Source organism: Penaeus japonicus, unplaced genomic scaffold (assembly GCF_977035675.1).
Source record: "Penaeus japonicus unplaced genomic scaffold, GWHDUDI00000001_assembly GWHDUDI00000009, whole genome shotgun sequence".
Taxonomy (NCBI): Eukaryota; Metazoa; Arthropoda; class Malacostraca; order Decapoda; family Penaeidae; genus Penaeus; species Penaeus japonicus.
In genome coordinates, this window is record NW_028234411.1 from 2,041,496 (window position 1) to 2,053,995 (window position 12,500).

Genomic DNA, 12,500 nt, shown 5'->3' on the forward strand with positions numbered 1-12,500 from the left:
TCCTGTGGTTTGGTTTTATTAATTCTTTACCTGTAAATGATTCCACAAGCACTTACTCCCACAGAAGTTGATCAGGTGAGTTCAGGTAAGCCATCTGAACTCACCTATTTACCCCATTCCTTGATCTGAGCTCTCCTATTTACCCCATTCCTTGATCTGAGCTCTCCTATTTACCCCATTCCTTGATCTGAGCTCTCCTATTTACCCCATTCCTTTCGACATCTGCAAGCTCCCCGACTTACCACCATTCCCTTAACCCATATGACCGACGGTGCGTCACAACCCGAAACGAGAGACACACCAGAACCTCGCCGATGCCAGGGGGCGTCAAGCCAGTGGTGACGATTTCAATGCAATACTGCTATCGCCCGCAACATAGGGGTCTTCGCCGTAGCGAGTCTGCCCCGCGATAGCCGTGAAAGGGTTAATCTGAACTCCCTATTTAACCAACCCATTCCTTGATCTGAACTCACCTATTTACACCACCAATTCCTATGAACTATAACACCACTCACACGAAACGGGGGCATTCAAGCCTTCAGAAAGTCCCATTGCTGGGCGCTAAATCGAATTATTAGGCACTAAAATAATATTAACATGTCTGGCACAATACAGTGCCCAGGCCCGACCACTGGAGGCCATTTGAATGAGCGGAAAATAAACAGCGTACTGTACCACCCGTCCAGAGGGGGTTAAGAAGACAAGGAATATAGACCTTTCTTCACTCACTACATCGCAAACCGGGCGTAAACACGGGTTGAGGCATTGGTCCAGCCTAAACCCAACTGACAGTCCCTAGGTGACTAAGACCCCCCGGTGTGCCATCTACATGTTTATCAAGCGTCAACAAAAAAATAAAAATAAAAAAAAAAAAAAAAAACCAAAAAAAACAAACAAAAAAAAACAAAAAAATGAATCAAATAAAACCTATAAAGGGAGACCATGCATCATCACACCATATGATTAATACATTTCCAAGAAAAATATAATCATTTTAAACTAATTAATTTCACTAATCCTGTTACCATTTTTTATTAATATACATACAAATCAAATAACCCTAAAACTAATATATAGTAATCAACTACCAAAAAACGATCTAAATTACTTATCAGATTTTAAATCAGATAATTCATCACAACTGTGAATAAAAAACTCTAATCATGCAAATCCACCTCCAATACTGGCCAACTTTACTAAACATTTGTAAAAATTATATCAAAATCAACTTGAAAATGAGAAGGAAAAAAATCACACAAACACACTATAGACTACCTTCTTTTTTAAAATCACCACAAGGTCAAAATCAAATCAAAGTACAGCACCTACAAAACAACTAACAACAAAAAATATGCTACAAAAATAATTAATAATAAAAAAATAAAATCCACAAGAGACAAAAAAGTAAACAAATTACCTTCTACAACAGAGAAATCAATGATTAGGGATATTCATAATCACTTTTTTTCTTATATTAGCAAGATAATCACACAAAGATATTCTCCCTTTTTCTTCTTGAATAAGCAACCTGATATATTCTATATCTTCCCTTTCTTTTCCATTTTCCTTTCCCTCTCCCATTCCCATTCCCTATCCCTTTTCCCTTCTCCTCCTTTCCCTTTCCTTCACTTTCCTCTCCCCTCTCCCTTTCCCCTTCCCCCTCTCCTTCTTTCCCTTTCCCCTTCCCTATCCCTCTCCTTCTCCCTTTCCCCTTACCTATCCCTCTCCCTCTCCTCCTCTCTCTTTCCCCTAAACTCTCCTTTTCCCCTTCCCCTTTCCCCTTTCTGTCTCACTCCTTCTTCTCCTTCCTATTCTCTCTTCCACTTTTAATCTTTTCATGAGATAAACCTTAACTAGTTATCAGGAAAACTTGAAATACAAAAGCACCCAAACCAAACAAACACATTGAAAAATATATTGATTCTTGCAAATATAATCTTTGCAATACCTATCCACAGTAGGCAAGACCCAATAACAGAACCTTATGCAAAAATAAAGTGAGCACATAAACTTCAAACTTCAAACGATTGCATGAGAGTCCTTCAAAAAGATTTTGCATGTTCAATATCAACTAACTTTATTCATTTAGGACCAACTTCCTTGCCAACTCTCTCCAAATATGACCTAAGTAAAATAAATCAGAAACAGAAATTCTTCACAAGAATGGTTAAGTACACTGAAGTACATATCTATAAATATATATATTCTCTTTGTACCTTGAACAATTCTGCCAAGCATAACAACCATCTGACTCAAGAAACAACCATGGCCCATTCCTTAAACCATCTAACTATGCTATGAAAATGGATTCTACGGGGTACTTAAACCTCTATAATTATGCTGGCGTGAAATATATCTCTAATGTCCTCAAAAATTGATTAAGTACACACTACATAATTATACCAAAGTGAGCAAATATCATCTCAAGCGAGTTTTGATTAAGAGTTCTCTCCAATGGAACAAAGATTATGGAGAACACAAAGTTAACTCCTGAACACAATTGTATAACAGGTTATATCACTTAACATCATCCCTATTCTCCTTCCTTTCTAAAGGAACGTGCAAATATGCATGTTTCTTTCTCAACTTTAAAAATGTTGTGCTTATGTCTCAAATGCATTCTATGGACGTAAATATAAGTACAAACAACTTGCACAAAAAATATCTTGTGTATTATCAAATTTCATATTGCTAGTGTCTTAGCAAAAAGGCCAAGATACAAAAATATTGTGCTTCTAAAAATGAAATCATGGAAGGCACTTAAAGAATATATGAGATTTCAAAAAGTACAGCTTCATTCTTTGCAAAAATATGTTTGCAAAATGGAATGTATATATTACCACCACCAAAAAATTGCACATTGTTACTTTTCCAAGATATTTATCTTTAAGCAACATATCTATTCATATATCTATCTATCTATATATACAAGTAAGTATATATAGAGTGATAGATGGGCAGATAAAATGGATCCAGATAAATTCAGCATGGAAGACCACCTATAAACATTTTCATTTTTCTTTTACATGAACATCTCAAATACTTAGCAACATCACTGGAAGAGGGAAGACAAAAGGCAGCAATGAAAGCACCTCAAAATAGAAAAAAAAAGCAATGAGTCTTCCTTCATTTCTTTAGAAAATGTTAAATAGATAAAAAATAAAAAAAAGACACAAAAAATGCAAACTCTAAACTACATTACACATTCTACTTGCTTATAATTCAACATTGAAATCAAAGTACTGTCTCCAGTATAATAATACAGATTACACACTCCAAGGCAAATTCACTACTCAAATTCTCTTCCAAGCAAATGATTATCATAACAACAATAATTAGAATAAAATCTCTAACAATAATAACAACAAAAACCATAATGAGAGAATAAAGAAAAAGCAGAAAACACTCACGGCCAGCCTCACTTTCCAACGACAACCAACCGAAACCTACTTCACTGACAGACACGGAGGAGATCGTGTGCGAGCAAGCAAGTGACTGCAGGGGGCCTCTCCATCATGCAAGCTAGCATGAGAGACCCTCTATAGAGCACAAGCTGCACCCAGAGATACACACACACTAGTCTATTCCTGATCACTACCTGGTCCAGGCTGTTTCTCCCGGGGTAGCTCCCACCCCATGCAGCGTTCCACTGCCATGCACCATCTCTCATAGCGCCGTTCTCGCTCTGCAGGGAAGAGAGGGGGAGAAAGAGGGAGTTTGAGAGATCAGAATTCTAGGGAAAATGTGACCATCTTTAGTGTTGCTTGCTTTTAATGAGAGTTTGCGGGTTCATATTTATATAGTTGCATGCGAACGTGCAAAAATGCATGGGCTATAAAGAGAAACTGTATAATCTCATATTCTACACATAAAGTTATCATGTTTATCTAATCAATCTTGTATTTTAGAAAGAGAAAGAAAGAGAGAGAGTCCCATAAATGCAGTTACTTGACTTAGTAGAACATTTCAGTTTCCTTCCATATTCATCCAACAGCAACCAATAGGGTCTCACTTACCCTCCGGCATTATAGACGGAGTGAAGTCGTCTGTGGTGAGTGGCGTCAACTTGGTCAGGTCCCAGATGGCAATGCCCTCAGCAGCTCCTGCAGCCATGGCTGCTCCAAGGGCCGTGGTCTCCGTCATGCTTGGCCGAGCTGGAAGTAAAATAGGGCTGAAGACATTGCTTTCACTTTTTTTGGTGTGTATGGGTGTGACATGATTTTAGATTTTCTTTTTATTTTCATGTACATTAACTGAACTTTTATGGACCCAGACAATTCATCCTTTAATTCAAAAGAAATCAAAACCTTTTTACATCAATAAACTTTCACTTACAGCAAATACATATATATTTTTTTTCTTAACCCATTCATGCCAGATGATGTAATATCACATCATGGATTCAAAAGACATCAAAAACTTTCTACATAAACAAACTTCAACTATTTACAGCAAATACGTATACATTTTTTTCTTTAACTATCCCTAAAAAAGGACACCAGAGATCGCAAAGAATCCAGTGGGGAGGAGGGAGTACGCCTGGAACACTATCCTCTCAGGAGAGACGGACAGCAATTCCAGCACGAGTATACATTAGAACTTTCCTGCTAATAAGACAACTCACTCATAAGCAAGAACCCTATGCGGCTTAAACCCAATTCACCCCGGGCGTGAACTGTGATAACACATCTTGTGGTATCTACCGTCAGACGCCCAGGAACCGCGCTATGAGGGAGAAGCCACAGGCTCTCCGCGGCTTGTGCCGCACGCGAGACATCTCGAGGCGATTAGGCTTAATGCGATGATTCGAGAACATCCACGGTATTGCGACGAAACACCAAGCAACCTGCAAAGCCGGAAACGGCCCCGCGCTGACCAATGGGTTGTTACGAGCCAGAATGCGTCATTCTACAAGCCAACCTGTTTCAAAGTTCCTGATTCAGTTGCAAAACCATTATAAATATTATAATAGTATAATACCACACCTCAATATTCAGAGGTAACAGTACACGCCTTTACGGATAATAAGGTGAAGTGGTAATCCATGCTAGCCCTATCAAATCAAATCAACCAATATGTTTGAAAAAAGGAAAGTGTACCATTTTCCTTGCCAAATGTATATGCTCTTGCATCAAATTAAACATGTTCTTTACAAACTCTCCAAACATATTAACACTGGCAAACTAGGGACGCGAATACCACAAGCGAATCAACAAACCCAAAACAAACAAAAGTATCATCTTGCAATTATTGAGCAAATCAAAAATTTAATTCTACAAATAACTCTACTATAATTCAGAGACAAATAATAAATCTACACTCAAACATAAAAAAAATCAATGATATTAGTCCCTTTCCTTTCCCAAATTACAGCAAAATACGACAAACTTATATCACCTTCAAGAGGTTCAAAAGCAGAAATAACAACACTGATCATTACGTCTAACTGTAAAATATATTATCCTCAAGTACCTAAGATCTATCTACTCACGTTACAACTGAGACTAGAAATCAACTGTTCAGCCATTTCTAACCTGCCCATATCCATTCATTACAAAGGCGAGCAAAGGAAACCAGTTTCCTCTATATACAACTATATACAGTACAATGCCATACACGGCATAATTCCTATTCACCATTTCTAGCTCTAGTCGGGTATTTACGCTACGACATCAATTACAGACATCTAACCAACAAAAAGAAATTCAATTCAATAAGACTTAACTTCTTACTATGAAAGAATAACCTCTATCACACAACAGACATGGCAATCAGCATCATTATTCCTCTAAAATTTTACTTCAAATTGACAAGGTACCATTCAAAAAACAAGAGTCCATTTTGATAGAGAACAGGAGATAAAGAAAAAGAAAAAAAAGAGAGAAGAGAAGAGAAGAGAAGAGAAGAGAAGAGAAGAGAAGAGAAGAGAAGAGAAGAGAAGAGAAGAGAAGAGAAGAGAAGAGAAGAGAAGAGAAGAGAAGAGAAGAGAAGAGAAGAGAAGAGAAGAGAAGAGAAGAGAAGAGAAGAGAAGAGAAGAGAAGAGAAGAGAAGAGAAGAGAAGAGAAGAGAAGAGAAGAGAAGAGAAGAGAAGAGAAGAGAAGAGAAGAGAAGAGAAGAGAAGAGAAGAGAAGAGAAGAGAAGAGAAGAGAAGAGAAGAGAAGAGAAGAGAAGAGAAGAGAAGAGAAGAGAAGAGAAGAGAAGAGAAGAGAAGAGAAGAGAAGAGAAGAGAAGAGAAGAGAAGAGAAGAGAAGAGAAGAGAAGAGAAGAGAAGAGAAGAGAAGAGAAGAGAAGAGAAGAGAAGAGAAGAGAAGAGAAGAGAAGAGAAGAGAAGAGAAGAGAAGAGAAGAGAAGAGAAGAGAAGAGAAGAGAAGAGAAGAGAAGAGAAGAGAAGAGAAGAGAAGAGAAGAGAAGAGAAGAGAAGAGAAGAGAAGAGAAGAGAAGAGAAGAGAAGAGAAGAGAAGAGAAGAGAAGAGAAGAGAAGAGAAGAGAAGAGAAGAGAAGAGAAGAGAAGAGAAGAGAAGAGAAGAGAAGAGAAGAGAAGAGAAGAGAAGAGAAGAGAAGAGAAGAGAAGAGAAGAGAAGAGAAGAGAAGAGAAGAGAAGAGAAGAGAAGAGAAGAGAAGAGAAGAGAAGAGAAGAGAAGAGAAGAGAAGAGAAGAGAAGAGAAGAGAAGAGAAGAGAAGAGAAGAGAAGAGAAGAGAAGAGAAGAGAAGAGAAGAGAAGAGAAGAGAAGAGAAGAGAAGAGAAGAGAAGAGAAGAGAAGAGAAGAGAAGAGAAGAGAAGAGAAGAGAAGAGAAGAGAAGAGAAGAGAAGAGAAGAGAAGAGAAGAGAAGAGAAGAGAAGAGAAGAGAAGAGAAGAGAAGAGAAGAGAAGAGAAGAGAAGAGAAGAGAAGAGAAGAGAAGAGAAGAGAAGAGAAGAGAAGAGAAGAGAAGAGAAGAGAAGAGAAGAGAAGAGAAGAGAAGAGAAGAGAAGAGAAGAGAAGAGAAGAGAAGAGAAGAGAAGAGAAGAGAAGAGAAGAGAAGAGAAGAGAAGAGAAGAGAAGAGAAGAGAAGAGAAGAGAAGAGAAGAGAAGAGAAGAGAAGAGAAGAGAAGAGAAGAGAAGAGAAGAGAAGAGAAGAGAAGAGAAGAGAAGAGAAGAGAAGAGAAGAGAAGAGAAGAGAAGAGAAGAGAAGAGAAGAGAAGAGAAGAGAAGAGAAGAGAAGAGAAGAGAAGAGAAGAGAAGAGAAGAGAAGAGAAGAGAAGAGAAGAGAAGAGAAGAGAAGAGAAGAGAAGAGAAGAGAAGAGAAGAGAAGAGAAGAGAAGAGAAGAGAAGAGAAGAGAAGAGAAGAGAAGAGAAGAGAAGAGAAGAGAAGAGAAGAGAAGAGAAGAGAAGAGAAGAGAAGAGAAGAGAAGAGAAGAGAAGAGAAGAGAAGAGAAGAGAAGAGAAGAGAAGAGAAGAGAAGAGAAGAGAAGAGAAGAGAAGAGAAGAGAAGAGAAGAGAAGAGAAGAGAAGAGAAGAGAAGAGAAGAGAAGAGAAGAGAAGAGAAGAGAAGAGAAGAGAAGAGAAGAGAAGAGAAGAGAAGATACAATAAAAGGTACATGATAAAGTCTGTGGAAAATCTCAAATATAAGAGTTAATTGAGCTTTATAATTAAGCTATAGCAAAAAATTAAATAGGAATACTACAATATATATCCTGGACATCTTTGACAGGATATTAAAGATATCAAGAGGATAAATTGATAAAAGAAAAAGCCCAAGAATCTAACCAATAAAAATATCTTAACCACTTTTTTACTGTAATATTCACAAAAGCATAGAGCTAGGTCTGAGATTGAAAATCAAACAGACTCACTATAACACTGACATAATTTACCCATTGCGTATAGGTGTCATGACACCAATTAGGCCTAAAGACAGGTGTCAATGCGTACAAGACGCGTCATCGGGATCTGCTTACAGTTGAAGTACGCACACAGTCATGAAGTATTCTGGCTGTAACAGTGCTAGCTCAAGAGTTACCTGATTCCAATATCAGCCTAAAACCACATTTTATGATGGATTTATGGAAAAATATTGTTTGGGCTAGTCTGCGCTACTCAGAGGGCAGAGAAAACACTTTCCCCGCCCCTCTAATTTTTAGCTAGTGCCGCTAGTGTCGTAGACCACCTGACCTGACAACCAATTAGGTCGTCAGATGACCCGTCTACAATGGATTAATATATATTTCAATATATTCACTAATCATTAATATCTATAAATACATTATATATCATATAAATATATGATAAACATATTATATGCCTATCAGTTCAACCCACCCTCTTGCATCCGTCCTCCAGTAGGGGGCAAAGAGTCCTGAGAATGCCGGCACGAAGTACACGCCCCCGGAGTCCTTGACTGTCTTGGCCAAGGGCTCGATGTCACCTGAAGTCTTGATCAAATTGAGGTTGTCCCTGAGCCAGCGGACGGCGGCCCCCGCAATGGCCACCGACCCCTCGAGGGCATAGGTGGTGGGCGCTCCTTTGCCTAGTTTGTAAGCCACTGTCGTCAACAACCCGTGTTCACTCAGCACAATCTGGGAGGAGGGGGGAGAGGGGGGAGCAGAGTGTGCTTTAGCATTTGGAAATCTGTGGCTCTGGCTTATGAGTGCTTGGGGATTACCCATACTAAAATAAGCAATTGTTGGTATGTTAACCCATTGCAGACTGGTTTTTTTTTGGCCTGAAAGTTAGGGTTTTTAGACTATGTTTGTCATGGCATTTTTGAGGGTACCAGAGGGTTGTGCACCATGCTTCTCATGCACAGGTACAGCCTTGCAAAGATGACCAAAAACTCTTTCACAAGTTTATGACTAAAGAATGGGATGCATGTCAAAGAAAGACTGAAATCAACAAACTAGCAGTTTGCAATCTCACAAATGGCTGCTCACTTGTAGCAAGCCCACACAGTGATTTAAACAGCCCATCTCCTTCAAGTTAATACACTGTAAAGAATCCATACCACAATAAATTTAGGTTAGAGCAAGTGCAACTTATAATACACAGTAATTTTCCATTAAACATTTTCACTCTAACACTAAACCATAACAAAATCAACATCAGAAAAACTTGACAGAAAATCTTAATTACTCACAAACAACCCATTTCATTTCACCATAATCTTACCAAGAACCACAAGTTCTCCCTCCACCCTTGAAAAAAAAAATCTCTCTCTCTTTTATGGCTCCCCTAGAACAGCTTTACTCTCGTTCTCCTAAAGAAATCTTACTGAACATTTCCACAATGCCTAATACTCCACCCCTCAAAAAAAACACTTGAACACTTCTGTGCCTGTTATCCTCTAATAAGATTTTTTTTCGTGTTCATTCATTACTCAATATCCCCTCAAAATCTGCACTATCTCTATCATAACTACTATCTACCCCAAAATTATATCCCCCCCACCCACCCAAAATCCCCTGAAATAACTCACAAAATTTCTGCCATACCTACAACCTTTCACAATGTTATCATCATACCTCCTTCCCTTCAAAAATCTTTCTTACACTCTCTTCGACAACCTACCTGTGTGCCGGTGTTGTAGAGGAGGAAACACCCAGTTCCGTAAGTATTCTTTGCCTGACCACTTTGTAGACACATTTGACCTACCAGAGCTGCCTGCTGGTCGCCTAAAACCTGGAAAAAATAGGTGGGATTTATAAAGTGAAAGAATATAAAAAACAAGATAAAAAAGAATGAGAGAATGAGACGAAGAATGAGAGAAAAAATCTATTATCTACATATGGTCAATACTTACCTCCTTGTATCAAAATGCATTCACTACAAAACTACAAAACATTCAATATTCCAATTGCACCTTTATTTGAAATTAAAAGATAAAAACATATTTTACAACTTTCACTTACCCCAGATATCGGCACCCCAAGGAGAGGACCCTGAGTTATGTATCCGTATATTTCCGAACTACTTCGGATCTCAGGTAATACAGACATTGGAATCTTGAAGAATCTGGGAAGGAAGAATCAGTTAAGAATATTTTCTATAAAATGCATATGAACTAAAATCAGAGGCTTTACAGAAGTGGTTCTTGAAACACCTGTTCATCTCAAATAGCTTCAAAAGAGGGCCTCTTCTATTTTGAGAAAATTTGTGATCATTATCATCCCAGAGAAGAAAACACCCGAAAGCTCATATGTCCCAACGGGAACGTCAAGCATATCCGTAGAATTCTGAATGACATACTTGCAGAGATTGGGGTCCCATTTCAGGTCCCTGATGTTCATAAGCATCGTCCGTGAAGCATTTGTCACATCTGTAACATGCAGTCCCCCATCCAGTGCCCCTGTCAAGTTCTGTAAAAATAAATTATTTCCCAAATTAAAGGTTTTAATATTCAAACCAGTAAAACAAATATATTGGAAACTTAAAAAGTCTGCACATTCAGAGGGAAAACAACATAAGAATAACTAAGATTGCTGAAAAAAAAGAAAAAAAAAAAAAAAAACAGACACAAACTGTCCTCCTTCATGAACCAATAATCATCCCTCTACCCACACACATTCTTCACAACCCAAAACAATACCATGTGTGAAGAAGAAGAAGAAAAAGAAGAAGAAAAAGAAAAAGAAAAAGAAGAAGAAGAAGAAAGAAAAAGAAGATAAGAAGAAGAAGAAGAAGACAACTACATACCCACAAGAGCCAGGTGTCGACTGTTCCAAAGAGCAGATTCCCTTCATCACATGCTTGCTTCACCTCCTTTACATTATCAAGGAGCCAGCGCAGTTTCAGGGCTGAGAAGTAGGTGGTGATGGGCAAACCACACAGGTCTCGTAGGTAGTCCTGACTCTGGCCTGGGGTCTCCTTAAGCACTTCCTCCACTGTGGATGCTGTTCGGGCATCTAGCCAAACTGAGGACACAGTATAATGTTGTTCGGATCACTTCGCTTCATTAATTTCTTTATGCAAATTACCTCATTATCAACTCCTTGTACTAAATATAAAGAACACAATACAATTGCTAAAAACAAGCGTACATAGACACATGTGCACACGTAAGCTAAAACGTTAAGTCCACTCACCAACGGCATTGGCAAGAGGCTCTCCTGTTTTCTTGTTCCAAACCACTGTCGTCTCCCGCTGGTTAGTAATACCTACGGCCTTAATGTCTGCTGGGTCTATCTCTAAAGTTCTGGAATGTTCAAATACATCATCATTTAGAAGACGGTATGATGAGGACTTCTGAAAGAAACGTGGGATGACAAGAACTCTTTACATTAGTATATACATTTAAGAATCTTCATGCTTCCTATGAGAGGTTTTCTTCATTTGCTATTCAATAACACTCTAATATCCACAGAGATAACAAATTCTTTGGATGGCATGTGTAACAATATACGAGTTGATTCAAGAAGCAGTGTCAGTTTTAAGATTTAGAAAATTAACCATCTGTGAAAAAAAAATTATCTATACATCATAACATATTTTTCCATGCAGTCACCCTCAACATTTAAGCATTTATTGTACCATGTGATGTTTCTGGATTTCCCCGTCATACACATCATACTGTGAACAAAACAGTACATTCCCTCTCGAGTTCATGCCCCTAAAAGCCAAAATCGATGCAACTGCATACTGTAAGCCCCATACTGCTTTGGGTCGTTCTTCCTCTATGGGATCGTCCAAGCCCTATGCTGCTAAGAAAACAAGATGACTTTTTGATCGTTCCAGGTGAATTTTTAGGACCATCTCACACTACAGCCCAGACCTGGCTCTTTATCATGTAACTAAAGAGCTTTTCGGGAGGATATCACTTTGAGGTTGATAATGGGTTGAGTGAACTGGCATGATAAGGGTGTCCAAAAACTTCTCGCATGGTAAGATAAGATGTCTAATGGCCTGAATGACTTCCTGGGATAATACTTTGTGTAGAGACATATAAGTTTTACCTCGTAACTGTATAAGTCATTTCACAAACAAATATTTAGTACTTGATGAATATGCCTTGTAAAATCATATCTCACATATTTCATCAAAGCAAAGAAAAATATCTCAAAAGCAAATCACAAAGACATACACGTAATTCCACCCCGTGACAGCACTACGCACCACGGTAACGTCAAACGGAGGAAAAAGATCAATCATGCAGAATTAAGAAGAAGAAAAAAAAATTCTTACCTAAGGTTCTCTACTGTCTTTTCAATGCAAGAAAGTACAGACTTGAGCAAAGCCATAGGGTCTTGTTCTACCCATCCCTCCTGGGGGTAGAGCTGCGCCACTTCCTCTTGGTGGTAAGTGATCACCTCGCCGGTCCCTGCAGCAAATACCTGAAGGAGAGGAGGAAGACGAGGAGGAGGAGAAGGAGGAGGAGGAGGAAGAGAAGAAGGAGAAGGAGAAGGAGAAGAAGGAGGAAGAGGAGGAGGAACTTCTGTTTAGTTCTTGTTCTCTAAGGTAAATTAAGGTTGTTCTCTAAAGTAAGGATCTTGTTCTTTCTGTTTTGGAATTTCGAGCTTTGGGATTATAT

The 12,500-nt window shown here is 38.6% G+C and overlaps 1 protein-coding gene across 1 annotated transcript in view; it reads right to left on the reverse strand.

Annotated features, from left to right (window-relative positions):
* Window positions 1–12,500, reverse strand: part of LOC122255650 (Glycerol kinase 1) — a 21,275-nt gene that overhangs the window by 8,064 nt on the left and 711 nt on the right. The window contains exons 2-10 of the mRNA XM_086539464.1: window positions 12,155–12,303; window positions 11,059–11,168; window positions 10,670–10,887; window positions 10,223–10,332; window positions 9,886–9,988; window positions 9,545–9,655; window positions 8,278–8,556; window positions 4,017–4,218; window positions 3,599–3,685 (exon numbers count right to left, since the gene is read on the reverse strand). Of these exons, the coding sequence (XP_086395590.1) occupies window positions 3,599–3,685; window positions 4,017–4,218; window positions 8,278–8,556; window positions 9,545–9,655; window positions 9,886–9,988; window positions 10,223–10,332; window positions 10,670–10,887; window positions 11,059–11,168; window positions 12,155–12,303 (1,369 nt within the window). The remainder of the gene's footprint in view (window positions 1–3,598; window positions 3,686–4,016; window positions 4,219–8,277; window positions 8,557–9,544; window positions 9,656–9,885; window positions 9,989–10,222; window positions 10,333–10,669; window positions 10,888–11,058; window positions 11,169–12,154; window positions 12,304–12,500) is intronic.